This window comes from Protopterus annectens, chromosome 9.part0 (genome assembly GCF_019279795.1).
Source record: "Protopterus annectens isolate FY-2018-M chromosome 9.part0, PAN1.0, whole genome shotgun sequence".
Classification (NCBI taxonomy): Eukaryota; Metazoa; Chordata; order Ceratodontiformes; family Protopteridae; genus Protopterus; species Protopterus annectens.
In genome coordinates this window covers 1,812,635,165-1,812,656,931 of record NC_056743.1, presented here as the reverse complement: position 1 = coordinate 1,812,656,931, position 21,767 = coordinate 1,812,635,165, and the positions used below count along the sequence as shown (strand labels likewise).

Here is a 21,767-nt window from a genome sequence, read left to right as displayed (position 1 = left end):
TATATATATATATATATATATATATATGTGTGTGTGTATGTATATACATATACTGACTTTAAACAACAGAAACCATATTAATTTCCACTAAGTATAAGTGGAATGTGCTGTGCCCCCCCCCCCTACTTAAATATATCAACTCCGAGATTGCACTTAGTGTATTGAAGTGCAATCCTGGAGTTGATATATTGGGGGGTGCAGGGGGGCTTGTCCCTCTGCTTATACTTAGTGGAAATTAATATGGTTTCTGTTGTTTATTCAGTATATGTATTTTTTTGTGTTTTCAGGCTTTTGTTTTCAAGCTTATGAGTTTCAGGCTTATGTTAATTCAGTCATATGAAGGGGAACCATATATATATATATATATATATATATATATATATATATATATATATATATACACACACACACACACACACACACACACACACACACACACACATATATATACACTAACCAATATCCCATAACATGTTCATGGTATTCATGTAGGTATGCAAATATTGCTAAAAATCATGACTATCAATATAAACAATCACAGGCTTGGGTGAGAGTTTTAGAAAAATAGAAGTTATAGTTGTCAATGGCAGCTAGCATCAAACAATGAATTTGAAATGGGGTATTCTCAAGAAAGTACTTGTACCACAAAACAGTTATTAGATTGTGATATGGTTCTTGGGTTAAGGTGACAGACTGTCTAAAATAAGATTTTGTTTAGGCTCTTCCCCTTTTACCATCTGAAGGCCGCAAAGCCTCCTCCACTGAGGCTTAAACTCATTCATTTCCTCCATATTGGGTATCCCCAGTACATAGGCAAGAGCTATCTGGTGAGGCCATCATCCAAGTAGTTGTGAAGGTGGTATTTGCTTCTCCCTCCACTCCCACATCCACGTGCCATATACAGGAAGGAAAACTCTCACCCAGTGTCTTGCCGTGTCTAGCTTTCCCCCAGACTGGAGCTATATGATGTCATTTCAGTGTCCTTGGGCACAGAGCTACAGAGTACTTTCCCTGTCTATCATCAACCCACTTTGTATCGAATATAGGCTATGGAAGCATTTTCCTATGGCCCTCACCCTCTCCCCAGGTACTGACATGAGTACCCACATCATTACAAGTGCCCCCTTGCCCCCTACATCCTTTCCCTGATGTATGTTTGCTCGCATACATGTGCTCCCACCCAAGAGCTGCCATCACTGGCTTTGGAGCACCATGTCATGTATATCCATATTGATCTTTGATTTCTTGCACAGAAGCAATTGGATTACTGTGAACCACTCCCTCCCACAATGTGGGTAAGCTGGGGTAAGATGCTCCCTTTTCACTTTCCCCTGCCTGGGTTTTCCAGCACCCAAACAGCTCATTTGGAAAACACCTTTATCCTCATGTACCAAACAGCCATATTGTTTTCTACAGAAATAGTGGAAACATAGTGCATATACATGTTTCCATTAAGGGAGCACATGAACATTTTAATGAACTTTATATGAGGACTATGGATTGTATTAAAGCACATAAAAGTTATGATGATCCCTGTAGTTACAGGACACAAAGTTACTCTAACTTTGATGCTTTAGGTTTGTTTAGGACACAATGGCATCAGTCTGTTTTGATGAGTTACAGCCTCTGTATTATCACATACATATTTATACATTCCAGAGCTGTATAATGCTGAGGTGTAGTACTTTTATTTTTCTTATGGTTTAATAATTGACATGCTTACCTAGTTGTGCAAAAATAAATGTTCAAAAGTAAGCAGTGGGCTATCAGTATCCATACACTTAACAAACAGCCATTAGCCAGAGGTCAGAATCAAACATTGCATTTTGTATTTTTCAGGTAAAGACTTTAACCATTATGCCATCCACTTTATGTAATAGTAGTAAGACATTTTTAAAATAGTAGTTCTGTTAGGATAATATCACTAGAATGTTAAGCATGCTGCTGTTTAAATGCATTTTAGATCAAATCTTTATGCATCTATTTTTGCTTTGTTCTTATAGATAACTTATGGAGAAGGAACAGCAAAACTGACAGACAAAATGTTGACTGATACCTTTGGTTCTGTAAGTGAGTTGCTTGATGCAGAAATCATCGTGGATGTAACTGTTTTCACTCCAGGTAAGTAACAAAAACTAGTGCATTTGAACATTTCTTGATTTATTTATACTATAGTAAGATAATTACTACTAAATCAAAGACCCACCCAGACAGAACAATGGTGGGTTCAAAAGATCCTACCTCTTCTAAAGTGCATGTCTGAGAGATCACTGCTACCTCCTACATGTGCAGGAGGTTATTGTTCAGTTTGCTAACTTCAACCAAAGGAAAGCCAGGTGAAGTTAACAAAGAAAAGCAGAGTGTTTAGAATTTCTTAAAGAAAGCAGCAGTCACGTTCATGCATAAGTTACTGGCAACAGTGAAGTATGGATTTATGCACTTTGTTACCCTTACTCCTGGCAGCAGTGTGGTGAGTTAAGAGTTGTAATCTCACAGTGGCAGGATCTTTTGTTTGATTTTCAGTTGCAGTGTCACATGTTTGGAGTTTCCATGTCTTTTTAGTGTTTAGGTGGATTTTTTGGCATTCTTTCTGGTGTCCTTTGACATGCTAGTATGTGGATCAGATATACGTGTGCCATGAGAAGGTCTGGTGTCCAGTCTGAGTCTTGTTCCTGCATCACTGTGCCCATTACCTACTAGAATAAGCTATACCCCCTCTATGACCCTGAATTAGATAAAGGAGATGTAGAAAATAAATGGAGCAGTGAGTGTTTGCAATCACTTTTGTTAACAGACTTACGACCAGAACAAGTGTGCCATCAAAACACACACACACACACACACACACACACACACACACACACACACACACACACACACACACAGAAACTGAGGTATATAACACAAGTATATAGTTTTTTGGACATGCTTATTTGCCTTTCATGAGACTAAACATCACCCCTAAGTATTTCATATCACCCATACACTTGTATAACAGTCATTTTAATGTTTAAGGGATGCTGACTTTTTCATATTGTCAAGCAAAGATTTCCACTGACCAGTATGAGGTAAATAATGCACACTGCAAGAAGGTCCCTCTCCCTTCAGGGTGCAATTATTATTAACTTGATTAAGACCCAGGTAATAGATAAGTAGGGAGTGTAAACTTTAAATATATCTGTATTTTAACTGCAATCTATTTATTCTGAGTGGTGTGCAAATATTTTATGAAAGCAGATGTCTCTTGGTTGCCTTTTACTGTGAGACAAATTGCTCATATAAGAACTATAACATTAAACAAGAAGTAAGACAAAATAACAAGTGCACAAGCCATCTTAAACTAATTCACTTTACCTGCAAATATGACAAAATAAGTTTCAAAAGGTAGAAGAGATATAAGTTAACATCTCTTTATTGTAAAACAAATGAACAAAAGAAAAAGACAGTTTGAAAGGCAGAAAAGATGACTGGAGAAAATAAAACTCATGACTTTTCACACTTGTACATAATTCATATGTCCCTTACTATAGTAAAACACAATCTACTTTTTATCAGCAAATAGTCAATAACAGTATTAAATAATTACATCATGAGGATAGGTTGAAACTCTCTTACAGTGACATGACTGTGTATTTGATGTCTTCTGTAGCTCATCATATTATGGCAAGGCAGATTTTGTGGTGAATGGTTCTTATTAGGTCCAAGACAAAATACAGAATGCCCTGCCTCCCTCAAATTAATATCTCAAACATTACTGTTGGGATAGCTTGGAGAATGACATCATGTCTTGTCATCTGACTCTATTCCAGATGAACCCCCCCACTGCTGGAAGCTAGCAGTATTTAGCATCTACCTGTGAAAATACATAGACCTCAGATCTTTGGCAGATGCTGGAAGTCATACAACAGTTACATCCCTTCATGTTTTCTCTAGCTGCCATGGAAACTGAAAGGTATCATCTTTTATTGCATAAGCCATAAAGTAATTTAATTTCAGCTATTTTTCTGAAGTTAACCTCCTCTATTCCAGTTTCCACTGTTAACATATATACATTTAAACAGTTATAGTAGTGCTTGTACATTTCTGTTCTTTCCAGTAGGACAAACTGTGGTTACATTTTAAGCACAAGCACTTTATAAAATACCTTTTTAGCACCCATGTCTGTGCAAACCTAGTTTGATATACACATGGCATGCAGTTCTAACACAGTTGTAACACAAGCATCTTATATAAATCATGCTGATATTCACAAATGACTTAATTATTTACAAAATTCCAGATAGCTGTGCTGGCAGTATCTCCTTTCATCACACCTTTAACCCCTTATTAATTATTATCCACAACTTATCCTTTAGGTAATAAAAATATACCTAACCCGTGTATAAAACTAAATGGACTAAAACTATCTTTACTGCTTTGCTTGTATCTTGCTAACTATAGCCATAGGCAAGAGCTCCCATTGTTTTCCGTTTTTGTGTTATCTTTTTAGTCTATTCCCCAAATATCCTTAGCTGCCATAACAAAGTCCTTTTTAATCCATATTCCTAAATATTTCATTTTATCATGTCCCCATAAATATGGGTATTGGTTAATAAATTCATATGTGGGTTCATAGTTTATAGCTATAGCCTTTATTTCATCTTCATTAATTTACTAACCCCCAAAAAATGTGAAACTTTCTCAGATTATTCCACAACACTGAAATGTCCTTTTCTGGTACCATCTGGTACAAAAATAATTTAATCTGCAAATAAAGCCAACTTTTCTTGTCCACCATATCAATCATAACCTGTCATTTCAGTATGGAGCACCATGGCGCAGTCGTATAGCAGTAGTGTTGTCATCTCACAGCAAGAAGATGTTCTTCATGTTTCACTGTTGCAGTCATCACATTTGAGTTATCTGCCTGCAGGTAGCCCTCAGCTGGCCTGAATACCAGAGTCTTGGGATTTCTGCGTTGGATGCTGCCGCTTCTTCCATGACGTCAGGTCATCAGGGGTATAAAACATGCAGCCGACGCCATTACATCAGTCTTTCTTGCCGTGTGGTGCCCGAAGCAGAAGCAGTTCGCAAGTGCCAGTCGGCCGACTCCTGAAATTTTTGTTTTCGAGTTTTAGACCTGAAGTCTTCTAAAAGATAAGTACCCCGTTGGGGATCCCTTTTTCTTGCTCTAACCGATGTCAGAAAAAAAATGATAATTATCTTGCTTGTGGTAAGCAAATACCTCATAGAGATTTTCATTCTTACTGCGTCACCTGTTTAGGCCCAGACCACGACGTCCCTCGCTGTCGGTTTTGTGCCTTGTTCAACGCCTGAACTATTCATTGTCAGGCAATTTTTGTAGCTAAATTCCTTCACTTTCGATCTCCGTACTCCGAAATGGCTTCGTTAAGCCATCCGACTACCGATCTTCTGAAAAAATGTAGGGTTAAAGACAGAGACCGACCGCATAGGTCCAAAACTGCCAACGACGCTTCCATTAAGCTAGTTGTCAGTCCACCAGTACTCAGTGAGGCGCTTTCGCAGCCCCTGATACCTGCTTCTAGAGATTCCCAGGCCTCTACTGACACCCATTCGGAGTCCTGTATGCCGCGAGATGCTTCTTCGACAATGGAACCTGCGGATGTCTTTACCTTGGATGATTCTGTAGCCGCTGTGCTGGCACCAGCTTCTGAGGGTGTATTCAAGCCTACCGATTTTCATATTAAACCGACAACTTTGTTTCAAGCCAAAAATACTGAATTTCTCAGGCCTAAAGTTTGCACTACACCTAGGAAACCGACAGCCAAAGCACATTCTCAGGCCCACATGCCTCAAAAGCAAATGATTAGAATGGCTGAAGACCTTATTACTTTAATTAGGGGAAGCCAGACTTCCTCCTCAAAGAGACCTAGATTTTCCTTCGGATTCTTCTGATCAGGAATCTAATATCTCTGTTCCTTCTGACTACCAGAACATACCCTTATCTACCTATTGGGATTCTGATGCAGAGGATTCCATTCCCTCTGCTTCCCCTCCAGAATATTTTTCTTTTGGTAAAACCCTGCATACCCTTAGGGAGCATTTCCACTGGAAAAGCCAGGACTACTCTCAGTCCAAAAAGAGACTGAGGGAATTTTTAAACCTGCCTCAGCACAGGCCTCTAGCTATCCTGCCTGTCCTGGAGATTGTAGGTGATGTTTTCTTGGAATCCAGCCTTAGCCTAGATACTTTGCCTCCAGCTCCCAGGAAACCTGACAGGTACTATAGAGTACCTGACCCTCACAAATTCCTTTTCAAGAATCCTACTGCAGATCCAGAGACCATTTCCCAAGGACCAAAAGGTATCAATGCTACTTCTCCCAAGAATCCCACCCCTACTGACAGGGATTCTAGGGCTTTAGACAGATGGGGTAAGAAGGTATACACCTCTGCTACTCTGGCATTTAGGGCTTTAAATTGTCAGTTTCATATGTTAAAGATAAGCAGCATATTATGGGGCTAATTAAACAGAAAATGATGTTGATTCCTGACTGTGCAGAACACAAAGATTTGCAAGAGTTAATGCATTCTGCTGACCAAGTTGGTAAACATACTTTGCCATGTGGTTTTGATGCTTTAGAAGCATCTTGCAGGTCTGCTGTCACTGGGTCTGTTCTTAGAAGGCATGTTTGTCTTAAGGAACAAAACTTGCCAGATCATGTCAAAGCAAAATAACTGGATGCACCCTTAAACTAAGAGCACCTATTTGTCAATAAAGCAGAAGAAGTCCTCAAAAGGATGGAGGAGAAAGCTAAATCTATGCAAACTGCTAAAGATTTCTTACAAGTATAGCCACATAGATTCAGTAGACATTGGCCTTCAAAGAATGGGTCCTTTCTAGTCCCTTCCTGGCCTTCTCAGTCCAAACCCAGGGGCAGCAGACCACCAAGACCTTAGTCTCAGGTTATGCACAGATCTAAGCAGTGGGGTGCTCCCATATCCAAAACAGGGAGTAGTAAGCCACCCCCTATGGTGAAATTGCACAATGACTTATCCTTAACTCCTCCAAGCCTTGCTCAAGTACTTGCTCCTTTAGGAGGAAAACTCGCCCTGCATGCAGAAAACTGGGAATACATTACCCAAAACAAATGGGTTTTAAACATTGCTTCCCTAGGATACAGATTCCACTTTCACTCACTCCCAACCCTAAGTGGATGGCCAAACCTCCCCCAAAACCAGTGGGTGGAGGCCCAAAACCAAGTACTTTCTCTCCTCAGCATCAAGGTTATTCATCCTCTCCCAGCAGAACAAAGGGGACAAGGCTTTTATTTAAGACTCTTCCTGGTTTCCAGAAAAGAAAACTGCTGGTGTCCTATCCTGGATCTGTCTATTCTCAACACCTTTCTGGTGGTTCCAAAATTCAAAATGCTAACTCTCCAACAGCTGCTTCCTATGCTAGCCAAGGATGCCTGGCTGGCAACCCTCAACTTGAAAGAAGCTTACCTGTACATCCACATAAGGGAATCTTGCAGGAAATACCTACTCTTCAGGACAGGATCTATGTACTGTCAGATCTCTGCACTTCCCTTTGGCTTATCTACTGTCCCCAGGGTATTCACAAAGTGCCTAGCTTCAGCCATTGCATTTTGCAGACAAAGAAGTATTCAGATTTACCCATACTTGGACGATTGCCTGATTCAGGCAGAAAGTCAGGACTTGCTGTTACAGCACCTGACATTTGTAAAGAGACTTCTCACTTCACTGGGGTACACCATCAATGAAAAGAAATCACACCTAGTACCCTGTCTACAGATTGTATTCCTGGGAGCAAGCTTGAACACAACTTCCCAGATGGCATTCCTCACTCCAGAGAAACAAATTTATTTGACAAACTGCTTCAATCTACTGGCCACCAAAACCCAGCTATCTGCAAGGAAAATACTGCCAGCCCTAGGGTTCATGGCCTGTTGCATTTTGTTAATTCCATATGCAAGACTGCATATGAGGAAACTTCAGTGGTATCTAAAAAGTCTATGGTGTCAACATTCTCAGGACCTGGAAACAATAATTCCTATCATTCCTTGTCTAAGGGCAGAGTTCCTTTGGTGGACAGAGGCCTGCAACCACAACAAGGGACTCCCTTTCACTCTACCCCCTGCCACCCAAACCTAACAACAGACACATCAGACTATGTATGGGGGGCTCATATGGCAGAGCAGTGCATTCAGGGCAAATGGAACCCAAAGCAGATGCACCTGCATATCAATCAAAAAGAAATGTTAGCTGTACAGAATGCTCTGACAGCCTTCAAAAGCCTTATTCTTCCAGGACAGCTATTGGTAAAGACAGACAACACCACAGTTATGTGGCACATAAATAAGCATGGGGGAACCCATTCCTACCCACTCTGCAGACTAGCCATGGCTCTGTGGAACACAGCTTTGAGCAACCAAGTGCACCTACAAGCCCAATTCCTGCCAGGCAAACTAAGTTCACTGGCAGACGACTTAAACAGAAATCTCATGGACCCACAGGAATGGAAACTGAAACCCAAAATTTTCAAGCTTTTGAGGAACAGATGGGAGATACCAGAGGTGGACCTGTTTGCTTCCCCACAGAATGATCAATTGAACAAATGCTGCATCAGAACTCTTCACAGCCAAGCTTGGAAAGTGGATGCCCTGTCTTTTACCTGGGAAAGCCTCTCAGTTTATGCCTTTCCCCCTCTACCTCCCCTCTTGAAGGTTCTACTAAAGATCAAGCAGGACAGGCCAAGGACAATACTGACTGCACCAGACTGGCCATGCCAGCACTGGTACCCTCTTTTGCACAGTCTGACAGTGCTACAACCATGGCACCTGCCTCAGACTCCTTCCCTGCTGTCCCAGCAGGCGGGCCAGATTCTGCACCCTCAGCTGCAGACCCTGAACCTTGCAGCCTGGCTAATCCCCTGAACTCACCACTAGCATCCCTAAGTAAGCAGGTGCTGGATGTCATTCTTGAGGCAAGAAGACCTAGTACTAGAAAATCCTATTCAGACAAGTGAAAAAGATACTGTTCCTGGAGCTTACCTCATATACTAGATTACTTAACAGAAATGCTCCACAAGGGCCTATCCTTCTCTTCAATTAAGATTCATGCCTCTACCATCTCAGCTCATTATAATACTGAGCCACCCCTCTTCTCTCATCCTCTGGTAAAACATTTCCTCGGAGTGGCCAAAAATTTAAGACCCCCCCCCCCAGGAGAGCTCCCACTCCAGCCTGTGACCTTAACTTTGTTTTGGAAATATAACGCTTCCCCCCTTTGAACAAGCTGCTACAGCAGAGTTAAAATTCCTCTCATGGAAAACAGCTTTACTTCTAGCCATCACTTCTGCAAGAATAGTGTCTGAACTGCAGGCTATGGCAGTGGAACCCTTCATTATCTTCCATGCGGACAGGGTTTCCCTCAGGACTAACCCATCTTTTATGCCCAAGGTGGTGTCTAATGTGGCTTTAAACCAGTCCATTCATTTGCCTACTTTTTTCCCTAATCCCCAGAATAAAGCGGAAAGGATACTGCATTCTGTGGATGTGCACAGACAGCTTAGATTCTATTTGGACAGGACTAAGCCTCTCAGAAAATTTGACCAGCTGCTAGTCAGCTTTGCTGCAGGGGAAGAGGGGAAGGCCATTTCAAAGCAAACAATTTCCAAATGGATAGCACACTGCATCCATTTCTACTACAAGCACCATGGAAAACCTACCCCACAGGGAATAAGAACACATTCCACTAGGGCTACATCTACCTCTACTGAATTTCTCAGAGTAGTCCCTATTAGGGACATCCTGGAAGCTTCAACCTGGATCTCTGTACACACTTTCACCAAGCATTACCACTTGCCTATCTTTTCTAAATCCAGAGGTGGATTTGCCACAGCTGTCTTACAGGGCCTGATTGCCAATCCTAATGCTTCTTAATCTACCTCCACCCTTCCTTAGCTTTGGGAATCAACCCAAATGTGATGACTGCAACAGTGAAACATGAAGAACATAGTACAGTTGTGTACACTTACCATAAATGTAGATGTTCGTGTGTATTCACTGTTGCAGTCCTGGTTACCCTCCCTTCAGCCCCCTGATTGTCTTTGCTTTCACCTACCCTTTTTTGGTTTGGCATATCTTATACTGTGTGTATTTGTTTTATGCTGGGGGTGTTCCACACCATATAACTGCTTCCTATTTTGGGGGCACCTGACATCTGGGGCATGAAAAACTGATGTAATGGCGCCGGCTGCATGTTTTATACTCCTGACAACCTGACGTCATGGAAAAAGTGACAGCATTCGACGCAGAAATCCCAAGACTCTGGTATTCAGGCCGGCTGAGCACTACCTGCAGGCAGATAACCCAAATGTGATGACTGCAACAGTGAATATACTTGAACATCTACATTTATGGTAAGTGTACACAACTGTACTTTCTCTGGTTCGATTCGCTGCTGAAGTGCCTTCTGTGCAGAGTCTGCTTGTCCTCCCTGCGTTCATGTGGATTTCCTCCGGGTGCTCCAGTTTCTTCACACATTTCAAAGACATGTGTCTGGAGCATTTCTCCCTGGGCCTCTGCTGAAAAGTGGCTTTGTTCCAAGTCAGACTTTCCCGGTAAATAGAAGTTAAATAAAATAATAAATACATTTCTGAGTCCCATATTTTCTTTGCTAATGGTTCTAAATATAATGCAAATAACAAAGGAGAAATAGGACACCCCTGTCTGCTTCCTTGTGTTCAGACACAATTTAATCGGAGAGGAACCCTCCAACTTTGATTATTGCTTCCAGTCCCTAATATATTTTAACCTTGTTATTGTAACAGGAAATGCAAATGTGTCCATTGCCCTACTCAGAAAATCCCAGTTTATTCTATTAAATGCTTTCCCTGCAAGAAGACCCACCAACAACACTGGAATTTTCTTACACTCTGTGTCCCTCTGTATCATCTTTGCTGTACTAATGTTATCAAATATTTGCCTTCCTCCACAAAGTCACATTGAGCAATATCTATCTATTTTGGCATCATATTTGCCATTGTTTTAGCCATTGTAGACATAAACACTTTATAATAATGGTTTAAAATTGAAATGGGCCTATATGAAGTTCGATCTGATTGGTCTTTACTGTCTTTAGGAATTACAGCCACCACAGCTTTTTTCCAAGATTCTAAACAAAACATTCCTCCAAGTATCCAAAAGCAACAACAAAGCCAGGGATGCCCTCTACACCCACTACATTTCTAAACTTTCAACACCCCAACACTACCCAAATCCTACCCAACACACAAATTCAAAACTCTGCTCAAAGACACCACCTCTCAAACAAAGCTGCTCTTGCCAACAACTGGCTCCCATCCTGCCAAGCAAGCCCACATCACTCCCCCCTAAATTTTATATATTCCCTCCACATAGACCCTATGTAATCAACTAACACTACCACTCCACTACAATAACATAAAAATTTGTTACATATTTTTATTGTTGTAATATGTATATGTAGTATTAGTATAAGTAATAATGAAGGATAAATGAATAAAAAAAAATAATATATATATATATAATATATATATATATATATTATATATATATATATATATATATATATATATATATATATATATATATATATATATATATATATATGTGTGTGTGTGTGTGTGTGTGTGTGTGTATATATATATATATATATATATATATATATATATATATAAATAACTTTTTAACTTTTTTTAAAGTGCTCCTAAAGTGCATATGCTGTCTTTGTTGTCTCTCTAAATATCTCTTTTATTCTCTGTGTAATAAAACACTGTACTCTCTCAAATGTATTCTTGTTTTATTGGAGCTTTTCTCCCCAGGCCTCCGCTGAAAATGGGCTCACACCCAGACGGACTATCCCGGTTAACAAATGTAAAATAAATAAAATAGTGTCTCCTCTCCTTTTAAAATGCTATTAAACAAAACCCTTCAGATTGTTATCACTTCCTTCCCTTCCATCTTTCAGACTTCCATCAGAATACCATCTATTCCTAGAGACTTTCCAGCAGACTGGTTACACATCACCATTTTTATCTCATCTCCTCCTATCTTAACTGTTAATTGTTGAGCCTCATCTACCCCTAACCTTGGTATATTTAAGTCTTCATAAATATTTCCATTTGAACTTTTGTCTTGATTTCCCCACGTCTCTGCATTATACAAATTTTCTTAAAATTCCTAAAATATCTCTAATACCTCTACAGGACCTCTGGTTATTTTTCTTGTTATAGGCTCCCAATTTTTGGCAACAATCCCTTCTTTTTTCTGTTGCGTAAGTTGTTGTCCAAAAGATTTGTGCTCTGGAGTTATTATCAAAAAACAGTTGCTTAACAGATATCTTTCTAAACTCATGCATGGTGCTCCCGTATTTTCTCTTTAGCGCTCTGTATTGTGCCTCTTCTTGCTGTGTGAGATTTCCCAAAATCTTTAATACTTTAATCTTTGTCAGCCCCTCTAAATAATTATTGTTACTTCTTAACCAGATCTCTTTTTCTTTTATTTCTACCCTATTTTTAAACTCCAGTTTCATTTTATCTCACTCACTAGCCATAACTTCCAGAGTACTTTCTATCTTCCTTAACAACTCACAAATAATTTCCACTATCCATTCCTTAAATTCCTCTCTTTTTATCAGGTGAGTGGGGAAGCATCAGTAACTCATCTTCACTTCATTACACTGGATTTTTATCTTAGTAATTTTTGGTGCATGATCTATAATAGTTATTGGACATCTCTCAGAGTTCTCAATTAAATGCACATGTTCCTGTGAAATGTAGTTTCTGTCTAGTCTAGCCCAGTTATTGAACATCAGGAAATAATATGTAAATTCTTACTACTGAATTAATATCTTTCATACCAAATATTTTCATAAATATCTTTGTCTACACATAAGGCAGTTACATCTCAAGATAATAATAAGACACCTGTTTTGAATGTGGATATATTCCAAAAGTCCTTTATTATACAATTTAATATAGCAGCGAGTTATATCAAGAAATTAATCTATGATTTTTGGTATCTTATATCTAAAGATACCCAGCTAACCAAAATTATAGGTTCTAAATCACATTTTATATTTAAAATGGGAACCAATATTAAGCAAATAGTCAAATATAAACACGTAGGAGTAAAAGACAACAAGTTGATCTCAGTACGGAGCCCGAAATGTGGTACCTGTAGACAGTATAATTTTATGTCCGATTAGACTATTATACATTTAAGCAACGGGCATAGAAGTACTGTTGTTAACAGGAAGGCTGGGAATTGTAACACTAAGATGGTGATATACCTGAGCATTTGTCAGAAATGCGCTAGTTTTTATGTAGGAAAAACTGAAAGAAACCTTAGAAAAAGGATTTATGATCATATATACTGTATTAAGACCAAAGACAGTAATAACGCACTTTACAGACATATCGAAAGGGAAAGTGATGATCATCACTTTAAATTTATAATACTGGAAGCGATTAAAATCTACCCTAAAGGGGGTGATATTAAAAGTTTACTTAGTTATAAAGAAGTATGGTGGCAAATATATTTAGATGCCACCAGACCCCCAGGTTTGAATGAATTTATTCCTATTAAACCTTTGTTAATGTTCTCCTACAAATAATTTTCAAACCATTATTTGTACATGATTTTAAAGAAATTTATTATTGGGACTATCTATACTCCATCTGCCATTTGTTAGTTCATCATACAGACTTTAATTTTAATTTATTAAGGAAGATTTTAGTAAATATTTTTATATTTAGAATTTAAGATTCTACTTAGGGAATATTTTACATTTTATAATTATCTTTTAAAAGATTTTTACATTTTTACATATTAATATTTTATTTACATGATATTTATAGGTATGTACCATGTTTTACAATGGTTTACCATATAACCACAGTTGTCTTAAGTATCACATTCACTTTTCATCATAGCTAATATATCATTAAAATATGTACTGCATTTGTTAGTGATTTTGTATAAATTATGGTTCTGGCTTATGTCATGCATACATTTGTTTGATACCAGCAACAAGTTATACTGTTTAGAAGTAACTATCACTTTAATTTTCTAGTTTTGAATTTTGACGCCAGAAAAGGCTTAAAACACTTGTAATGAACCATGTCATTAGTTCTGAAGAAGCCCTGATATGCTGGGTGAAAGCACTTAACCTCTATCCATGTGATTTTATTGTTATGTAAAACGCAGTTTTTAACCGCTGTTCTAATAAATTGGGAGTATATGTGTACATTTCATTGCCTTCAGTTTTATACATATACTGTTAGGGTGTGAGAGCACTTATCGGTGTACTCGTAGTGGTTTCACTTTTTCATAAATATCTTCAGAAATCTACTCGCTTTTGTTATAGCTTCCCTTCTAGCTCCCGCCAGATATATCCTCATTGTTGCAAATGAAATTCTAGTTTCCACCTATAAATAATATTCCCTGCTGAAAGCTGATGATTTCTCCCAATTTTTGTAAGCTCCATAATACTAGATCTGATGTTGTCAGTCTTCCTTCAATCATGACATTTGGGTCTCTGTTCCATCCTCAGAACCGATTCGGCTGTTGAAACAAGCTCAGACCAGCCAGAAACTCTGGAGCTAAGGCTACCCATAGTGCCTCTCTTCCCTTCCCCCAGATCTCATTTGCTGCATAGAGTTTCAAGACGCGTTAGGCCGTGCTCTCAAGCTAAGTGCTTTATTTTTCTATTTCTTGATATTTTTCTCTCTTATATCTCCCCTTTTTAATATTTCTTAGTCACTTATTCCTTATTACTATATTAGAGTGTGAGTGCTGTTTTAACCTAATTTTTACCCTTTGGCATTTCTGCTTTATCATAGTTGGTATAGGCCCCCTCCCTTCCCTCTTACCACAGGTAATTCTTAAATACCATTGTTGGTATTCTTTCCTTTCTTCTTTCTTCTCCTTTACCTTTCTGGGTATTTCTCTCGCTATCATTGTTGGTACGTTCCAAAAAAAAATCTTTCTTTAACTTGCTCTGTTATTTAACTGTTGTTGTGCGTGTGTGTGTGTTTGTGGTTGCATAAACGGCTGTTAATTATTCTAATGACTTACCTTAGAAATGGCTGGCAAAAAAGGTACAACTGGATTCAAACAGTGTGACAAATGTGGCAGGAAGCTGCCCAACTCCAATGGGCATCTTTCCTGCGTTTATTGCTTGGGGATTCCCCACTTAGAAATCCAGTCTCTGTGTGACCTCTGTAATGGTTTTAATGGCCATACCATTGCAGAGCATCAAAACAAGTTGATCCTAAAGGGGTTGTTAAAAAAAAACTTTTCAGTGGGTTTGCCTGAAGCGGAGGTGGCAAAACCTTCTAGAAAAGAAGCAAAAAAGAGGAGCCATTCAGTTCCAGCCTCTCCTCATTCTCAGGAGCCAAAATCATCCAAAGGTCAGGTTTCCACGGAACCGAGGTCAAAACAATTGAAATCAGCACCAACAACTGTCTCAGCACCGGAGCCTGCTGCCCCTTCCACAGTGCCTTCTATCTTCATGAAACCAACTAAAGTTACTATGGTACCAATGCCTTCTACAGTACCTCAGACCCTCTCAGCACCAATAATAGTTTCTCCCATAAAACTGGTCACTTCCCCCCAACACAACCTTCTGGTCATTTGACCATGGTGCCGAAGTTTGAAACCGTAGCCAGGACTCAATATTCCCCATCCATTGACCCCTTTGTTGGTCAGCAGCTCAGTCCTTTTATTGATCATCCAGAATCTCCCTTGGGGATATCCATTTGTTTCACAGGAGCCGTTCGGAGCTTGATGTATGGTGGATCAACTCTTGGTGGCCAGAGGTATTCCAACCCTGTCTAAGACCTCCCTCCCACCCGGAGCCAAAGTTTTTTCTCCACGGACTCCAACTTATGTTTCTCCTTCAACCTCCCAGCAAGATTTGGAGCCCTCGATGCCGACGCCCCTTCCAGTCCCAACTTCTTCGGTACATATGGTGGATCTCACCGTGGTCCCAGAACCCACTCTGTGGACCTCGGCTCAGTCGGAGCTGATGCACCCATGCGACCATGACTTGGTTGCCAGCTCTGGAATCCCTAGTATGTCACCAATTTTTTCCATGGCGCAATCTACGGTTTTGGTTGCTTTCACAGTTGCAAGTCCTCCCATGGCTCCTTCTCCGGAAGTGGGCTCATTGGAGCAGGGTGTGACCCTGGTTCCGATGTTGTCTTTCTCAGTTCTGGCCTCCCATCCCTCTTCAGGTGGGCCTGCCTTTCAGATTATGGAGAGAGCACTCACCTCAGCAGGCTCACAGTTGGCACCCTCGACATCAGAATGTCATATATATGTGTTCTCTGTCTCACAGCTGTCACAGTCTACTACATTGGGGCAGCAGGCACGGGAGCAGCAAGACACCCTACCACAGGGTACCCTCTCTTTGTTGTCTTCCTCAGACCTCCCCACTGATGAACCACCCTATAAAGAGATCAAGCAAGAGGAAGCACGTTGATTCTTCGGAAGAATCTGTCACCGAGGATACAGATTATGATGAAGGGGAAGGGTCCCCATGGTCGGCCCCTGAAGATGTCTCCTTTGGAGACAAACTAGAGATCTTAAAACAGAGGGGTGCCCACCAACCCTTCCTCTGAGGAATCTGTCTTGTTGCAGGCTTTCCATGCCCGACCTTCTACTTCCTGAGTGATTCCCCCTGCAGATGAGTTAGTCAAGCTCATTGTGCAGCATGCTTGGAAGGCCCCTGATACCATTGAGTCAATCCCCCGGAGATATGACAAAATAATCTCCCCCAAGAGGATAAACCCCTCTGGTCCAAGGGTTTAACAGTAGATGCTATGATGGTGGCAGCGGCCATGAAGAGGGAACTCGCAGAGGAGAGTCCTACTGTCCATCCTCCAAACCAAAAGTCTCAGATGTTGGACAGATTAGGGAAGCAGGTTTGTGCTTCAATGACCTTTGCCATATGGTCATTGAGTTATTTGGCACATTTCACCCGTCTTCAAAGGGACCTGATCACTGAACTCTCAGGAGCCCTAGCAGGAGCAGTGTCTGACGAGGTACGTGATAAGGTTGCCTCCCAGCTTGCCACCCTAGAATCCATTTCTAACTCGTCCATGTGGTTGATTGCACATACAGCTGAAGAGGCAGCCAGAGCAGTGGGTGCAGGTGTTGTCACGAGATGTCATGCCTGGATGCGCTTGTTGACTTCACAGACCCCTTCACGTCTTCCTTCATCAATGCTCCCATTGCTGCCTCCTCGCTGTTTGGCCCAAAAGTGAAAGGCACATTAGCCAGATGTGAACAGGATGGAAAGACCCTTTCTGTTGTGAGCACACATTTTCCCACTCCTCGATGACCCTATTCCAGGAATCAGAGGAGTGGAAAGATGTGGTTCAGGGAATCCCAAGGGCCTTTTCGTGACACACGTGGTGAGTTTTCTCCCTGGGGCAGAGGAGGGAACTCATCAGGAAGATGCCCCTTCCATGGCAGAGGGGGCCTGCATAACCAGGGCTCCAGGGATTCTTTCTTTGGGCAACCCTATCAGCGCTCCTGAAGAACAGCCTGATTGCTTGCCTCTGGAGGCAGTCGGGGGACAGTTCTGTCTACATCACTAGCCTGGCATTCAATAACATCAGATTCCTGGGTGCAGACAATAATTACCAGAGGTTACCATATTCCCTTCAATCTTTATCCAAGGCGGCAAAGGTGAATTCCTGATGTTCTACCCATTCAGAGGGACACAGCAGCTCAAGCAATTCAAAAGCTGCTCGAAAAAAGAGTTATCCAGATGGTCCCACCAGACCAAGTAGGAATCAGATTTTACTCAATATTTTTTTAGTGCCAAAAAAGACAGGGGACTAGAGGCCAATTCTAGACCTCAGTATCTTGAACAATTTTGTCAGGCAGACAAAATTCCAGATGGTCACAGTTCAATCTGTCCTTTCTTTTCTGGACAAAGACAATTGAAAGTGCTCTCTAGATCTTCAGGATGCATATTACCACATAAAAATAGACAAACACTCCAGAAGATATCTCTGCTTCTGGCTGGGAGCCAGTCATTGCCAATTTTGCACGCTGTCCATTGGTCTCACCACAGCCCCCAGGGTGTTCACCAAATGTATGGCAGTAGTAGCAGCTCATTTGAGACTGCAAGGATTCTGGATGTTTTTATATTTAGATGATTGGCTCCTTACCACCCCCACCAAGCATCTACTGCTTCACGCCTTATACTAAACTCTAGAACTGGCAGAGCTCTTAGGTATTTCAATAAACAAAGAGAAGTCAAAACTGACACCCACTCAAAGCTTAGAATTCATCGGAGTGATATTCGACACGAGATCCTGTGTGGTTGCTCTTCCTCTTCACATATTACAAAGGTTAAGGTCACAGCTCCAAGTGATACTCTCTCAAGACATAGTCCTAGCTCGTTTAGTCTTACAGCTATTAGGGTCAATGGCAGCGACAATCACCTTGGTTCCCCTGGCGAGATTCCAGCTGAGGCTGCTACAATGGCTCCTAGCATCACAGTAGTCTCTGTTAACACACCCCATGTTTTATCCAATCTGCATAGCAAATCATTGCAAGCAGGATCTGAATTGGTGGATGAAGCTGGAAGAGGAGTTATGGAGTTGCCCTTTTTCACCCCCTCAGCCCAAGGCCATAGTGACCTTAGATGCATCCCTGATGGGGTGGGAGGGCATTTTCAGGGAAAGACAGTCCAGGGCACGTGGTCCCCCTTAGTGGGCAATTTGGATATCAACATCCTAGAACTGAGGGCAGTGCTTTTAGCATTGCAAACATTCCAATCTGTTCTTCCATTGGGGACAATTGCTATTCAATCAGACAACATGTCTGTCATTTGGTACATTAACAAATGGGGGGGAAATCATCCTATCCATTATGTCGGAAGCCCTGAGACTGTGGCAATGGGTGATTGCATCCAACTGCTTTCTGATAGCAATGCACATTCCTGGGAATTCCAAAGTGATTGGGGACAAACTGAGCAGATGCATTCTCCTGCCTCTTGAGTCATCTCTCAATCCCATAGTAGCGACGGAGATTTTTCGTTGTTGGGATCAACCTTGCTGCGATCTGTTTGCATCTCCCATGAACCACAAATGCAGCAGCTACTTTGCCCTAATGCCCCCTCAGGGGGAGTCCCTGAGAGGTGCTCTTAAACACGATTGGCCCCCGGGACTGCTTTATGCCTTTCCTCCTTTTCCCCTAATACCCCAGTTTTTGAAGAAAGCGCAGTGGTTGAGAAGCAAAGTAATCCTCATTGCACCCTATTGGTCCCATCAGGTCTGGTTCCCCTTTCTCTGGCCTCACCTAGTTCATTGTCCATGGACTCTGGTCTCAGCTCCGGGACTGCTGCCTCATCTGCAGGGGTTGGTCCATCCCAACCTACCAAGTCTCAAGCTGACTACTTGGTACCTCCACTTCCGGTAATTGCCAGGCAGAATAATCTGTCTTCCCCAGTACAAAAGATACTTCTGGCTTCCCATAAACGGTCCACCAGGAAACTTTATCTTAGTAAATGGAACAGATTTGTGATCTGGTCTCAAGGAGAAGGAGTTGATCCCTTTTCAGCCCCAGTTAATAAAGTGTTAGAGTATTTGTCAACTTTACTCCAATCAGGAGCCTCAGCTTCTACTATCAGAGTCCATTTAGTGGCTATTTCAAATTTCCATAATGGCTTTGATGATTTGTCCGTGATATCTCACTGCCTCTGCAATAAGAAAGAATGCATTGAACCTTGGAGTTTGACATTAGTTTTACAAACTTTGATCCATCAAACCTTTGAGCCAGCAGCCACCTGTGATGTAAACTTTTTGTCTTGCAAGACCTTATTACTGGTAGTCATCAACTCAGCCAGGAGAATATCAGAATTGCAGTCCTTGTGTGTAAAGCACCCATACATCATTTTTCACAAAGAGAGAGTTTGCCTTCGGACTAACTCTTCCTTTCTACCCAAAGTTGTCTCAGATTCAAATATTAACCAATCCATTGACCTGCCAGTTTTCTTCCCAAACATTTCAAAGGAGAATATTGTTTGCATTTGTTGGATGTACACAGACAAGTGTGTTTTTATTTAGATATAACTAAATCATTCAGAAAATCAGACCAACTGTTCCTGTCCATTTCAGGTCCTAGATTAGGCAAGCCAGTTTCCAAAGTCACTTTGTCAAAATGGTTGAGAGATTACATCACCTTTGCTTATCAACAAAATCAAATGAGTCTATCAGCTAAAGTCAAGGCTCATTCCACCAGATCAGTTCCTACTTCAGTAGCCTTTCAGAGCCTGTATGGATGACATTTACGCAGCAGCAGCTACTTGGGCTACCCCTCATACCTTTATCACTCATTACAAATTGGATATGGTCTCCAGTGGAAGAGTATCCTTTGGCTCTATGTTGCTCAGGAATATCCTTCCATAGGGCCTCCCAGGACATAAGGTAGCTAGGGACTCAGTCCCAACTGTCATAAATGAATGAAGATTGACAACATCAGATAAAGAAGTTATGTTCTTACCACAATGTTCCATATGTGCTGTCGATCTTCATTCATTCTTGACATCCCACCCTCCTACCCCCTCCAAAGACTCCTGGAGTTTCAGAACTAGTCCAGATTCTGTGGTAGGGCAGTAGCTCAAAGCTTCCACTTTTTATTTCTATGGGCAAACTTGATCTGAAGGGAAGGGGAGAGAGGCATTATGAGTAGCCTTAGTTCGAGAGTTTCTGGCTGATGCGAGTGTGTCTCAACGGCCGAGTCAGTTCCAAGGATGGAACCAAGATCCAGCTGTCAAGAATGAATGAAGATTGACAACACAGATGGAACGTTATGGTAAGAATATAAATTATTTTTTTAGGTGAAATATAAATACATTCATGTCAGTATAATCCTCATCCCTTGCCAGTAGCGCCTTACTACCACACATCTGCCATTATTATTTTTGTTTTTCCTCTTCTGCCATTATTGGAGCTCCTCTAGCAATTAATATAAGTACTTGTTTTTTTTTCCTTTATCCCTAATATTCTGCTGAATATCCCTCCTGAAATCCTCTCTTTATCAAATTCCCAGGTTCAGTTCTTTTCCAAACGTGTCATGTAGCATTGGTATTTGCACTGTGCATTTCTTAATATAAGTAACTCTTCTTTCCTGTTTTGCCTATAACTGTGAGACCATTCACATTCCAAGATAATGTGGAAAGTATCACCATTATGGCAAGAGGTCATTATTCCCTTCTGCTTTTCTAAATGTCCATTTCCAGCATTTGTGATACATGCACCCACTAATGTTTGGCAGGTTAATCCTTTATATAGTTTTTTTAGATCACCAAAATTGGAAACTATATCACATTGTACAAGACTTTGTTTTAATAAAAACCCTCAAACAAAAACAAAACACCCCCAAACACCACCAGGACCTGTAAACTTAATACAAACACACACAGCTATGGACATAGTCAAATAATGAAATTTAACCCTGCTAATAGGAACATTTGTCTCAAATAGACAACTGCTATCACAAGCCTTAATTAACATGAAATTGAGGATATCCATGCTAAGATGCATATTATTGCCTGTTCTTCCACTTACAGTAATTGGTGTCTGTTTTTTATCTTTATTCCCATTCCAGATGTGAAAACAGCTTGCATGTTTTCATAAAACGTTAAATTTTAGCCTTGAAGAAATCAGTGTTCTGGCTTTTATTGCCTTATTATCATCTTGTCCGCATGGAAACATGAGAGAA

General features: G+C 40.8%; 1 protein-coding gene across 1 annotated transcript in view; it reads left to right on the top strand.

Moving 5' to 3' along the window:
- LOC122812280 (venom factor-like) overlaps window positions 1-21,767 on the top strand; it is a 2,973,268-nt gene that overhangs the window by 697,508 nt on the left and 2,253,993 nt on the right. The window contains exon 9 of the mRNA XM_044084681.1: window positions 2,004-2,121. Coding sequence (XP_043940616.1) covers window positions 2,004-2,121 — 118 coding nt within the window. The remainder of the gene's footprint in view (window positions 1-2,003; window positions 2,122-21,767) is intronic.